At 65.0% G+C, this 12,548-nt stretch overlaps 1 protein-coding gene across 2 annotated transcripts in view; it reads right to left on the reverse strand.

Annotated features, from left to right (window-relative positions):
- FLNA (filamin A) overlaps nucleotides 1-12,548 on the reverse strand; it is a 57,408-nt gene that overhangs the window by 44,263 nt on the left and 597 nt on the right. For both annotated transcript variants that reach the window (XM_080635886.1, XM_080635887.1), the window contains exons 2-7: nucleotides 10,426-10,827; nucleotides 5,696-5,944; nucleotides 4,766-4,863; nucleotides 4,023-4,170; nucleotides 3,796-3,914; nucleotides 3,079-3,156 (exon numbers count right to left, since the gene is read on the reverse strand). In XM_080635886.1, coding sequence (XP_080492012.1) covers nucleotides 3,079-3,156; nucleotides 3,796-3,914; nucleotides 4,023-4,170; nucleotides 4,766-4,863; nucleotides 5,696-5,944; nucleotides 10,426-10,783 — 1,050 coding nt within the window. In that variant the 5' untranslated portion in view covers nucleotides 10,784-10,827. The remainder of the gene's footprint in view (nucleotides 1-3,078; nucleotides 3,157-3,795; nucleotides 3,915-4,022; nucleotides 4,171-4,765; nucleotides 4,864-5,695; nucleotides 5,945-10,425; nucleotides 10,828-12,548) is intronic.

A 12,548-nucleotide genomic window follows, 5' to 3' on the forward strand; every position in this document is an offset into this window, starting at 1 on the left:
CAGGGCCCTCAATGGCTCCGTGGGAGCTCAGTGCCCTCAATGGGAGCTCAGGGCCCTCAATGGGAGCTCAGGGCCCTCAATGGCTCCGTGGGAGCTCAGGGCCCTCAATGGGAGCTCAGGGCCCTCAATGGCTCCGTGGGAGCTCAGGGCCCTCAATGGGAGCTCAGGGCCCTCAATGGGAGCTCAGGGCCCTCAATGGGAGCTCAGGGCCCTCAATGGCTCCGTGGGAGCTCAGGGCCCTCAATGGGAGCTCAGTGCCCTCAATGGGAGCTCAGGGCCCTCAATGGGAGCTCAGTGCCCTCAATGGCTCCATGGGAGCTCAGTGCCCTCAATGGGAGCTCAGTGCCCTCAATGGCTCCGTGGGAGCTCAGGGCCCTCAATGGGAGCTCAGGGCCCTCAATGGCTCCGTGGGAGCTCAGGGCCCTCAATGGGAGCTCAGGGCCCTCAATGGGAGCTCAGTGCCCTCAATGGCTCCATGGGAGCTCAGTGCCCTCAATGGCTCCATGGGAGCTCAGGGCCCTCAATGGGAGCTCAGTGCCCTCAATGGGAGCTCAGTGCCCTCAATGGCTCCATGGGAGCTCAGTGCCCTCAATGGCTCCGTGGGAGCTCAGTGCCCTCAATGGCTCCATGGGAGCTCAGTGCCCTCAATGGCTCCATGGGAGCTCAGTGCCCTCAATGGCTCCATGGGAGCTCAGGGCCCTCAATGGCTCCGTGGGAGCTCAGTGCCCTCAATGGCTCCATGGGAGCTCAGTGCCCTCAATGGGAGCTCAGTGCCCTCAATGGGAGCTCAGTGCCCTCAATGGCTCCATGGGAGCTCAGGGCCCTCAGTGGGAGCTCAGTGCCCTCAATGGGAGCTCAGTGCCCTCAATGGCTCCGTGGGAGCTCAGTGCCCTCAATGGGAGCTCAGTGCCCTCAATGGCTCCGTGGGAGCTCAGTGCCCTCAATGGGAGCTCAGTGCCCTCAATGGCTCCATGGGAGCTCAGGGCCCTCAATGGCTCCATGGGAGCTCAGGGCCCTCAATGGCTCCATGGGAGCTCAGTGCCCTCAATGGCTCCGTGGGAGCTCAGTGCCCTCAATGGGAGCTCAGTGCCCTCAATGGCTCCGTGGGAGCTCAGTGCCCTCAATGGCTCCATGGGAGCTCAGGGCCCTCAATGGGAGCTCAGTGCCCTCAATGGCTCCATGGGAGCTCAGGGCCCTCAATGGGAGCTCAGTGCCCTCAATGGCTCCATGGGAGCTCAGTGCCCTCAATGGGAGCTCAGTGCCCTCAATGGGAGCTCAGTGCCCTCAATGGCTCCGTGGGAGCTCAGTGCCCTCAATGGCTCCGTGGGAGCTCAGTGCCCTCAATGGGAGCTCAGTGCCCTCAATGGGAGCTCAGTGCCCTCAATGGCTCCATGGGAGCTCAGGGCCCTCAATGGCTCCATGGGAGCTCAGGGCCCTCAATGGGAGCTCAGTGCCCTCAATGGCTCCATGGGAGCTCAGTGCCCTCAATGGCTCCATGGGAGCTCAGTGCCCTCAATGGGAGCTCAGTGCCCTCAATGGGAGCTCAGTGCCCTCAATGGCTCCATGGGAGCTCAGTGCCCTCAATGGCTCCGTGGGAGCTCAGTGCCCTCAATGGCTCCATGGGAGCTCAGTGCCCTCAATGGCTCCATGGGAGCTCAGTGCCCTCAATGGCTCCATGGGAGCTCAGGGCCCTCAATGGGAGCTCAGTGCCCTCAATGGCTCCATGGGAGCTCAGTGCCCTCAATGGGAGCTCAGTGCCCTCAATGGGAGCTCAGTGCCCTCAATGGCTCCATGGGAGCTCAGTGCCCTCAATGGGAGCTCAGTGCCCTCAATGGGAGCTCAGGGCCCTCAATGGCTCCGTGGGAGCTCAGGGCCCTCAATGGGAGCTCAGGGCCCTCAATGGGAGCTCAGGGCCCTCAATGGCTCCGTGGGAGCTCAGTGCCCTCAATGGGAGCTCAGTGCCCTCAATGGCTCCGTGGGAGCTCAGTGCCCTCAATGGGAGCTCAGTGCCCTCAATGGGAGCTCAGTGCCCTCAATGGCTCCATGGGAGCTCAGTGCCCTCAATGGCTCCATGGGAGCTCAGGGCCCTCAATGGCTCCATGGGAGCTCAGTGCCCTCAATGGGAGCTCAGTGCCCTCAATGGGAGCTCAGTGCCCTCAATGGCTCCATGGGAGCTCAGTGCCCTCAATGGCTCCGTGGGAGCTCAGTGCCCTCAATGGCTCCATGGGAGCTCAGTGCCCTCAATGGCTCCGTGGGAGCTCAGTGCCCTCAATGGGAGCTCAGGGCCCTCAATGGCTCCATGGGAGCTCAGTGCCCTCAATGGGAGCTCAGTGCCCTCAATGGCTCCATGGGAGCTCAGTGCCCTCAATGGGAGCTCAGGGCCCTCAATGGCTCCGTGGGAGCTCAGTGCCCTCAATGGGAGCTCAGTGCCCTCAATGGCTCCATGGGAGCTCAGGGCCCTCAATGGGAGCTCAGTGCCCTCAATGGCTCCATGGGAGCTCAGGGCCCTCAATGGCTCCGTGGGAGCTCAGTGCCCTCAATGGGAGCTCAGTGCCCTCAATGGCTCCATGGGAGCTCAGTGCCCTCAATGGGAGCTCAGTGCCCTCAATGGCTCCATGGGAGCTCAGGGCCCTCAATGGCTCCATGGGAGCTCAGGGCCCTCAATGGGAGCTCAGTGCCCTCAATGGCTCCATGGGAGCTCAGGGCCCTCAATGGGAGCTCAGTGCCCTCAATGGCTCCATGGGAGCTCAGGGCCCTCAATGGCTCCGTGGGAGCTCAGTGCCCTCAATGGGAGCTCAGTGCCCTCAATGGCTCCATGGGAGCTCAGTGCCCTCAATGGGAGCTCAGTGCCCTCAATGGCTCCATGGGAGCTCAGGGCCCTCAATGGCTCCGTGGGAGCTCAGTGCCCTCAATGGCTCCGTGGGAGCTCAGGGCCCTCAATGGGAGCTCAGTGCCCTCAATGGCTCCGTGGGAGACCCTGGATCCTGCTCTGGCCTTGCTCCCACAGCTCCAGGACGTCCTCGTGCTGAGGCCACCCCCCCGGAGCCCCCGGAGCCCCCCAAGCCCCCGGAGCCCCACCTTGTGCACGCCGGTCACTTTGGGCACGTAGGACACAGAGAACGTTCGGTTCTTGTCGTTGTTGGCCACCACCTTCGCCTGAGGGGGGGAGATGTGAGGCACCCAGAGCCCCACAGCACCCATAGCACCCATAGCACCCATGGTACCCACGGCACCCATAGCACCCATGGCATCCACGGCACCCATAGCACCCATGGTACCCACGGCACCCATAGCACCCATGGTACCCACGGCACCCATAGCACCCATAGCACCCATGGTACCCATGGCACCCATAGCACCCATGGCACCCACAGCACCCATAGCACCCATGGTACCCACGGCACCCATAGCACCCATGGCATACACGGCACCCATAGCACCCATGGCACCCACGGCACCCATAGCACCCATGGTACCCACGGCACCCATAGCACCCATAGCACCCATAGCACCCACGGCACCCATAGCACCCATGGTATTCATGGCACCCATAGCACCCACAGCACCCACAGCACCCACAGCACCCACAGCACCCACAGCACCCATAGCACCCACAGCACCCACAGCACCAACAGTACCCACAGCACCCACAGCACCCACAGCACCCACAGCACCAACAGTACCCACAGCACCCATAGCACCCACAGTACCCACAGCACCCACAGCACCCACAGCACCCACAGCACCCACAGTACCCACAGCACCCACAGCACCCACAGCACCCACAGCACCCACCTCCTCGCGGTGCCCGGCCGGGTCCTCCACGTAGACGAGCACCTCGCCCTGCCCGGCGCTGATGGTCTCCACGGTGAACTCCGCGCGCTGCTTCACCACGTTCCCGGTGGGCTCGATGCCTGCGGGACAGGGGGGGCCAGCCCCATAGCACCGCCCGCCATGGGGCTCCCCTATGGGGAACGCGAACCCCCCCCCGGGTGAGCCCGATCAATGGGGCCCCCCCTTACCAGGGCCGTAGGCTCGGGCCTTCTTGGGGTTGAGCTTGGGGCGCAGGGGGGCCCCCGGCTTCAGCTTGGCCTTGGGGAACTGGGACAGGTAGGTCATGACCGAGTGCTCGTCCACGTTGGGGTCCACGATCTCCTCGGGGGTGATCACCTGCGGGGCGCCCATGGGGGTCAATGGGGGCTGGGGGAGCCCAAGGGGGTCAATGGGGGCTGAGGGGAGCCCATGGGGGTCAATGGGGGCTGGGGGAGCCCATGGGGTCAATGGGGGTTGAGGGAGCCCATGGGGGTCAATGGGGCTGGGGTGGAGCCCATGGGGGTCAATGGGGGCTGGGGGAGCCCATGGGGTCAATGGGGGTTGGGGGAGCCCATGGGGGTCAATGGGGGCTGAGGGGAGCCCATGGGGGTCAATGGGGGCTGGGGGAGCCCATGGAGGTCAATGGGGGTTGGGGGTGCCCATGGGGGTCAGTGGGGGCTGGGGGTGCCCATGGGGGTCAATGGGGGCTGGGGGTTGCCCATGGGGGTCAGTGGGTGTCAGGGGTTGCCCATGGGGGTCAGTGGGTGCCGGGGGTTGCCCATGGGGGTCAGTGGGCGCCCCATAGGGTTGCCCATGGGGGTCAGTGGGTGCCCCATAGGGGCGCCCATGGGGGTCAGGGGGTGCCCCATAGGGGTGCCCATGGGGGTCAGTGGGTGCCCCATAGGGGAGCCCATGGGGGTCAGTGGGTGCCCCATAGGGCGCCCCCCCGCACCTGGGGGATGCCGAGCCACTCGTCCGCCTGCTGCATGGCCTCGCGCGCGTTCTCCACCGGCTTGCTGGGGTCCCACGAGTCCCAGTCAGGGCAGAGCCCTAGGGGGGGGCCAGGGTCACCAATGGGGACGGGGGGAGACGCGTGCCCCACAGCCCATGGCCACAGTGCCCCCCAGCGCCCCATAGCCCCTTGTCCCATGTCCCTGTGTCCCCATATCCCCATGCTTCTATATCCCCTGTCCCCATTGCCCCATTGTCCCCCACATCCCCATTCCCCATTGTCCCCAGCTCAGCGGGGGCACAGCTGTCCACCAGCGCCCCCATTACCCCCATTGCGCCCATTGCCCCTATTGCTCCCCATTACCCCCATTGCGCCCATTACCCCCATTGCTCCCCATTACCTATTGCTCCCCATTACCCCCATTGCGCCCATTACCCCCATTGCTCCCCATTACCCCCATTGCCCCCATTACCCCCATTGCTCCCCATTACCCCCATTGCCCCCATTGCCCCCATTACCCCCATTGCCCCCATTACCCCCATTGCTCCCCATTGCCCCCATTGCTCCCCATTACCCCCATTGCCCCCATTACCCCCATTGCGCCCATTGCCCCTATTGCTCCCCATTACCCCCATTGCGCCCATTACCCCCATTGCTCCCCATTACCCCCATTGCCCCCATTACCCCCATTGCCCCCATTGCCATTACCCCCATTGCCCCCATTACCCCCATTGCTCCCCATTGCCCCCATTGCCCCCATTACCCCCATTGCCCCCCATTGCCCCCATTGCCCCCCATTGCCCCCGTTGCCCCCATTGCCCCCATTGCCCCCATTGCCCCCCATTACCCCCATTGCCCCCATTGCCCCCCATTACCCCCATTGCCCCCCATTGCCCCCATTGCCCCCATGTCCCCCTTGCCCCAGCTCACCGGGGGCACAGCTGTCCACCAGCGCCCCCAGCGCCCGCCCGCTCTGCCAGTCGCGGCTGAAGTTGGTGATGGGCAGCTGGGGGAGGCGGTTCTGGATCCAGCCCAGCAGCCGCTGCTTCGGCGTCTGCCGCTTGGCCTCCTCCTCGTCCTCCTCGTCCCACATGGGCATGGAGATGGAGTAGTGCAGGATCAGCGTCCACACCAGCCCCAGGATCAGCTTCAGGTTCCCGTCCACGATCGCTTTGCTGTCTGCGGGCGAGCGGCAGCGTCGGGGGGCGCCACCGGGGGGCGCCAGAGAGGGGGCGGCATCACCGACCACAGAGCGTGAGGGGGACACGGGGCACGTGACATGAGGGGGACATGGGACACATGGGGGGACATGGGGCACGTGACATAAGGGGACATGGGACACGGGGGGGACATGGGGCACGTGACATAAGGGGGACATGGGGGGCACATGGGGGGACATGGGACACGTGACATAAGGGGGACATGGGGGGCACATGGGCTATAAAGAGGCCATGGCCCATAAGGGGGACATGGGACACATGGGGGGACATGGGACACGTGACATAAGGGGCACATGGGACACATGGGGGGACATGGGACACGTGACATGAGGGGGACATGGGACACATGGGGGGACATGAGACACGTGACATAAGGGGGACATGGGGGGCACATGAGCTCTAAAGAGGGACATGGGGGGACACAAAGGGGACATGGCCCATTAGGGGTCATGGGACACCGGGGGACATGGGGGGGACATGGGATGCATGACAGCAAAGGGACAAGGGGGACATGAGCTATGAAGATGGACAGGGGATATAGGGGGACACAAAGGGACACGGCCCGTAAGGGGGGCACGGGGGGACACGGGCTACAAGGAGGCCATGGGCCATAAGGGGGACATGGGGGGACATGGGGGGCCCTGGCACCCATCAGGGGCACAGAGGAGCCCATGGGGGGGGGAACTCGTGGGTGCCCGTGAGCGGTTTGGGGGGGTCAGGGTGGGGCCCAGCCCTTGGGGGGGGCACATCCGGGGTCCTCAGCAGTGGTTTGGGGGGTCCCAGGTCCCCATTAGGGGCTATGGGGGGGTCCCGGGTCCCCGTTAGGGGCTATGGGGGGGTCCCGGGTCCCCATTAGGGGCTATGGGGAGGTCCCGGGTCCCCATTAGGGGCTATGGGGGGGTCCCGGGTCCCAGTTAGGGGCTATGGGGGGGTCCCGGGTCCCCATTAGGGGCTATGGGGAGGTCCCGGGTCCCCATTAGGGGCTATGGGGGGGTCCCGGGTCCCCGTTAGGGGCTATGGGGGGGTCCCCGGGTCCCCGTTAGGGGCTATGGGGAGGTCCCGGGTCCCCGTTAGGGGCTATGGGGGGGTCCCGGGTCCCCATTAGGGGCTATGGGGAGGTCCCGGGTCCCCATTAGGGGCTATGGGGGGGTCCCGGGTCCCAGTTAGGGGCTATGGGGGGGTCCCGGGTCCCCATTAGGGGCTATGGGGAGGTCCCGGGTCCCCGTTAGGGGCTATGGGGGGGTCCCCGGGTCCCCGTTAGGGGCTATGGGGGGGTCCCGGGTCCCCATTAGGGGCTATGGGGAGGTCCCGGGTCCCCGTTAGGGGCTATGGGGAGGTCCCGGGTCCCCGTTAGGGGCTATGGGGGGGTCCCGGGTCCCCATTAGGGGCTATGGGGAGGTCCCGGGTCCCCGTTAGGGGCTATGGGGGGGTCCCCGGGTCCCCGTTAGGGGCTATGGGGGGGTCCCGGGTCCCCATTAGGGGCTATGGGGAGGTCCCGGGTCCCCATTAGGGGCTATGGGGAGGTCCCGGGTCCCCATTAGGGGCTATGGGGGGGTCTTGGGTCCCCGTTAGGGGCTATGGGGGGGTCCCCGGGTCCCCGTCAGGGGCTATGGGGAGGTCCCGGGTCCCCGTTAGGGACTATGGGGGGGTCCCGGGTCCCCATTAGGGGCTATGGGGAGGTCCCGGGTCCCCATTAGGGGCTATGGGGAGGTCCCGGGTCCCCATTAGGGGCTATGGGGGGGTCCCCGGGTCCCCGTTAGGGGCTATGGGGGGGTCCCGGGTCCCCATTAGGGGCTATGGGGAGGTCCCGGGTCCCCTTTAGGGGCTATGGGGGGGTCCCCGGGTCCCCTTTAGGGGCTATGGGGGGGTCCCGGGTCCCCATTAGGGGCTATGGGGAGGTCCCGGGTCCCAGTTAGGGGCTATGGGGAGGTCCCGGGTCCCCGTTAGGGGCTATGGGGGGGTCCCGGGTCCCCATTAGGGGCTATGGGGAGGTCCCGGGTCCCCGTTAGGGGCTATGGGGGGGTCCCCGGGTCCCCGTTAGGGGCTATGGGGGGGTCCCGGGTCCCCGTTAGGGGCTATGGGGAGGTCCCCGGGTCCCCGTTAGGGGCTATGGGGGGGTCCCGGGTCCCCATTAGGGGCTATGGGGAGGTCCCGGGTCCCCGTTAGGGGCTATGGGGGGGTCCCGGGTCCCCATTAGGGGCTATGGGGGGGCCCCGGGTCCCCATTAGGGGCTATGGGGAGGTCCCGGGTCCCCGTTAGGGGCTATGGGGGGGTCCCGGGTCCCCGTTAGGGGCTATGGGGGGGTCCCGGGTCCCCATTAGGGGCTATGGGGGGGTCCTGGGTCCCCGTTAGGGGCTATGGGGGTCCCCGGGTCCCCATTAGGGGCTATGGGGGGGTCCCGGGTCCCCGTTAGGGGCTATGGGGGGGTCCCGTGTCCCCGTTAGGGGCTATGGGGGGGTCCCGGGTCCCCATTAGGGGCTATGGGGGGGTCCCGCGTCCCCGTTAGGGGCTATGGGGGGGTCCCGGGTCCCCGTTATCGCCCATGGGGGGGTCGCGGCGCGTTCCCGCCCCTCGGGGGGTCCGGGGGGGGGGCGGTGCCTCGGGTGGGGGATGGGACCCCCGGCCCCTCCCCGGCCCCGCCCCCCGCTCCAACATTTTTTGGCCTTATATGGGCTCGGGCTCCAGCGAGGCCCCGCCCCCCCCCCGCGCCCCGCCCCCCCGGGGACCCCCCTCCCCCCTCCGGACCCCCCCAATTGGGACCCCACGGGGGGGGGGGCAGCGCCGCCATCAGCGCCCGCAGGATGTGGGGAGCCGCAGGGCCCCCCCCCGGGCTCCCCCATCCCCATCGGGGCCCCCCCATGGCCCGGCCCCGCCCCGGCGGGAGCGGGACCCCCGCGGCCGGGCCCCCCCCCCCCCCCCCGCATTCCTGTGATGGGAGCGGGGCCCCCCCCCCCCCCCCGCCTTTGTTATGGGCCGAGGGGCGGGAGGGGCCGGAGGCCATGGGGGGGGCCCCAAAATGGAGGGGGAGATGGGGGGGGCTTTTATGGAGCCCTATAGGGGGGGACACCCAAAATGGGGGTTCATGGGGGGGTCCCCACAAAAAGGGGGTCCCAACGGGGAGGTGTCCGGGATGGGGGGGCCCAAAGGCACCCGATTGCCATGGGGGGGCCTGGGGGTTCCTGAACCCCCCCATTACTACAGGGGTTCGGGGGGGGGATCTCTCCTTAGCACCCGGCCCCCCCCCGCCGCTCTCCTTTAGGTGCCCCCGCACCCTGAGGGGAGCTCCATGGCCCCGGGGGGCTCTAGAGGAGCTCGAGTGGGCTGCAGAGATTTATGGGGCCCTATAGGGCTCTATGGGGCGCTACAGGGCTTTATGGGGCACCGCATGGGCCCGGCGGGGCTAGAAGGGGTTGGGGGATGCTATAGGGACCTGTGGGCCTCTATGAGAACCCGTGTGGCTCTCTAGGGGCTCTATAAGCACCCATGGGGCTCTATAAGCACCCGTTGGGCTCTATACGAATCCGTAGGCTCCATAGGGTCCCCATAAGCACCCGTTGGGCTCTATAGGCGCTCTGTAGGGTCTCTATAGGGGGTCTATAAGCACCCGTGGGGCTCTTCAGGGCCTCTATAGAGGCTCTATCTATAGGGTCTGTATAGGGTCTCTATAGGAGTTCTATTTATATGGTCTCTACAGGGTCTCTACGGGGTCTCTACAAAGTCTATAGGGTCTCTATCTATAGGGTCCCTACAGGGTCTGTACAGGGCCTCTATGGGATCTCTATCTATAGGGTCTCCATAGGGGCTCTATAGGGTCTCTATGAGGTCTCTATAGGGTCTCTATGGGGGCTCAATGTATAGGGTTTCTATAGGGCCTCTATAGGGTCTCTATCTATAAGGTCCCTATAGGGTCTCTATCTATAGGGGCTCTATAGGGTCTCTATCTATAGGGGCTCTATAGGGTCTCTATGGGGGCTCTATAGGGTCTCTATGGGGTCTTCATAGGGTCTCTATAGGGTCTCTATGGGGGCTCTAAAGGGTCTCTATGGGGTCTCCATAGGGTCTCTATAGGTTCCCTATGGGGGCTCTATAGGGTGTCTATAGGGTCTCCATAAGGTCTCTATGAGGGCTCTATAGGGTCTCTATGGGGGCTCTATAGGGTCTCTATAGGGTCTCTATGGGGGCTCTATAGGGTCTCCATAGGGTCCCTATGGGGGCTCTATAGGGTGTCTATAGGGTCTCCATAAGGTCTCTATAGGGTCTCTATGGGGGCTCTATAGGCTCTCTATAGGCTCTCTATAGGCTCTCCATAGGGTCTCTATAGGGTCTCTATAGGCTCTCTATAGGGTCCCTATAGGCTCTCTATAGGCTCTCTACGGGGTCCCTATAGGCCCTCCATAGGCTCTCCATGGCGCCTCCACCCGCGGGCTCCCCGCCGCTCACCGATGGACACGAGCTTGATGTTCTCCCGCTCGAGGAAGTCGAGCGCCACCGAGACGTTCTCGAGCTGCATCTGGCGGAACGTGGGGCGCGCGTTGTAGCGGCGGCCGAGCTTCTTCTGGCTGAGCACCTCGAGCAGCGCGATCAGGCGCAGCCCGTCCCCGAGGTCCGTCTGCAGGTTCCCCACGCGCTTCTGCACGCACTTGAGGTGCTCGTTGCACCAGCGCGTGAACGTGTTCTGCTGGATGCGCTTCCAGGGCGCGTCCTCCGCCAGGTCCTTCTCGGTCGCCGGCATCTCCCCGTCCGCAGCCTCGCCCCGGGACGGCGCCTCCTGCGCCCGCGGCCGCCCGGCAGCGCTCATGGCGGGAGGGGAGGGGACGGGAGGGGAGGGGCCACGGGGCGGGGCTGAGGGGAGGGGACAACGGGAGGGGAGCGCTCAGCGCCGCGCAACCGGCACGGGGCCGCGCTCCGAGCCCTGCGCCCCCTGCGTCCCGGTGCGCCCCAAGGCGTCCCAGTGCATCCCAATGCATCCCAGTGCATCCCGGTGCATCCCGGTGCATCCCAGTGCATCCCGGTGCATCCCAATGCATCCCGGTGCATCCCAGTGCATCCCGGTGCATCCCAGTGCATCCCAATGCATCCCAGTGCATCCCGGTGCTTCCCGGTGCATCCCAGTGCATCCCGGTGCATCCCAATGCATCCCGGTGCATCCCAGTGCATCCCAGTGCATCCCAGTGCATCCCAATGCATCCCAGTGCTTCCCAATGCATCCCAGTGCATCCCAGTGCATCCCAACGCTTCCCAATGCATCCCAGCGCTTCCCAGCGCTTCCCAATGCATCCCAGTGCATCCCAGTGCATCCCAACGCTTCCCAATGCATCCCAGTGCATCCCAATGCATCCCAGTGCATCCCAACGCTTCCCAATGCATCCCAGTGCATCCCAATGCATCCCAGTGCATCCCAACGCTTCCCAATGCATCCCAGCGCTTCCCAGCGCTTCCCAATGCATCCCAGTGCATCCCAACGCTTCCCAATGCATCCCAGTGCTTCCCAATGCATCCCGGTGCTTCCCAATGCATCCCAATGCATCCCGGTGCTTCCCAATGCATTCCGGTGCTTCCCAATGCATCCCAATGCATCCCAGCGCTTCCCAATGCATCCCAATGCATTCCGGTGCTTCCCAATGCATTCCAGTGCTTCCCAGTGCGTCCCAGTGCATCCCGATGCATCCCAGTGCATCCCAATGCATCCCGGTGCTTCCCAATGCATTCCAGTGCTTCCCAGTGCATCCCAGTGCATCCTGATGCATCCCAGTGCATCCCAATGCATTCCAGTGCTTCCCAGTGCATCCCAGTGCATCCTGATGCATCCCGGTGCATCCCAATGCATCCCGGTGCTTCCCAATGCATTCCAGTGCTTCCCAGTGCATCCCGATGCATCCCAGTGCATCCCAATGCATCACATCCTAATGCACCCCAATGCTTCCCATCACATCCCAATGCATCCCACTCTACCCCAATGCATCCTGTTGCATCCCACCACATCCCAGTGCATCCGATCGCATCCCATAGGCAGGGACACCACCCCTGCACCCCCCTGCTGCACCCCCCTGCACCCCATCACACCCCATAGACAGGGATCACGCTGCACCCCCTGCATCCTCCTGCATCCCGATGCAATCCCTGCATCCCATCGCATCCCATAGGCAGGGACACCCCCTGAACCCCTCTGCACCTCCATGGACAGGGACCCCCATGGAGGGGAACCCCCACTGCACCCCATAGCATCCACATGGCTGGGACACCCCTGTGCCACCATAGACAGGGGCCATCCTGCACCCCATTGCACCCCGATAGAGGGGACCCCCCCTGAACCCCGTTGCACCCCATAGACAGGGACCCCCATAGCGGGGAACCCCCTCCACTGCACCCCATTGCACCCCATAGACAGGGACCCCTCCTGCTGCACCTCATAGACAGGGACCCCCATAGCGGAGGCTCCCCCTGAACCCCATTGCACCCCATGGACAGGGACCCCCATAGCGGAGGCTCCCCCTGAACCCCATAGACAGGGACCCCCATAGCGGAGGCTCCCCCTGAACCCCATTGCACCCCATAGACAGGAA

This window comes from Psittacula echo (genome assembly GCF_963264785.1).
Source record: "Psittacula echo genome assembly, chromosome: 28".
In the NCBI taxonomy this organism is placed as follows: Eukaryota; Metazoa; Chordata; class Aves; order Psittaciformes; family Psittacidae; genus Psittacula; species Psittacula echo.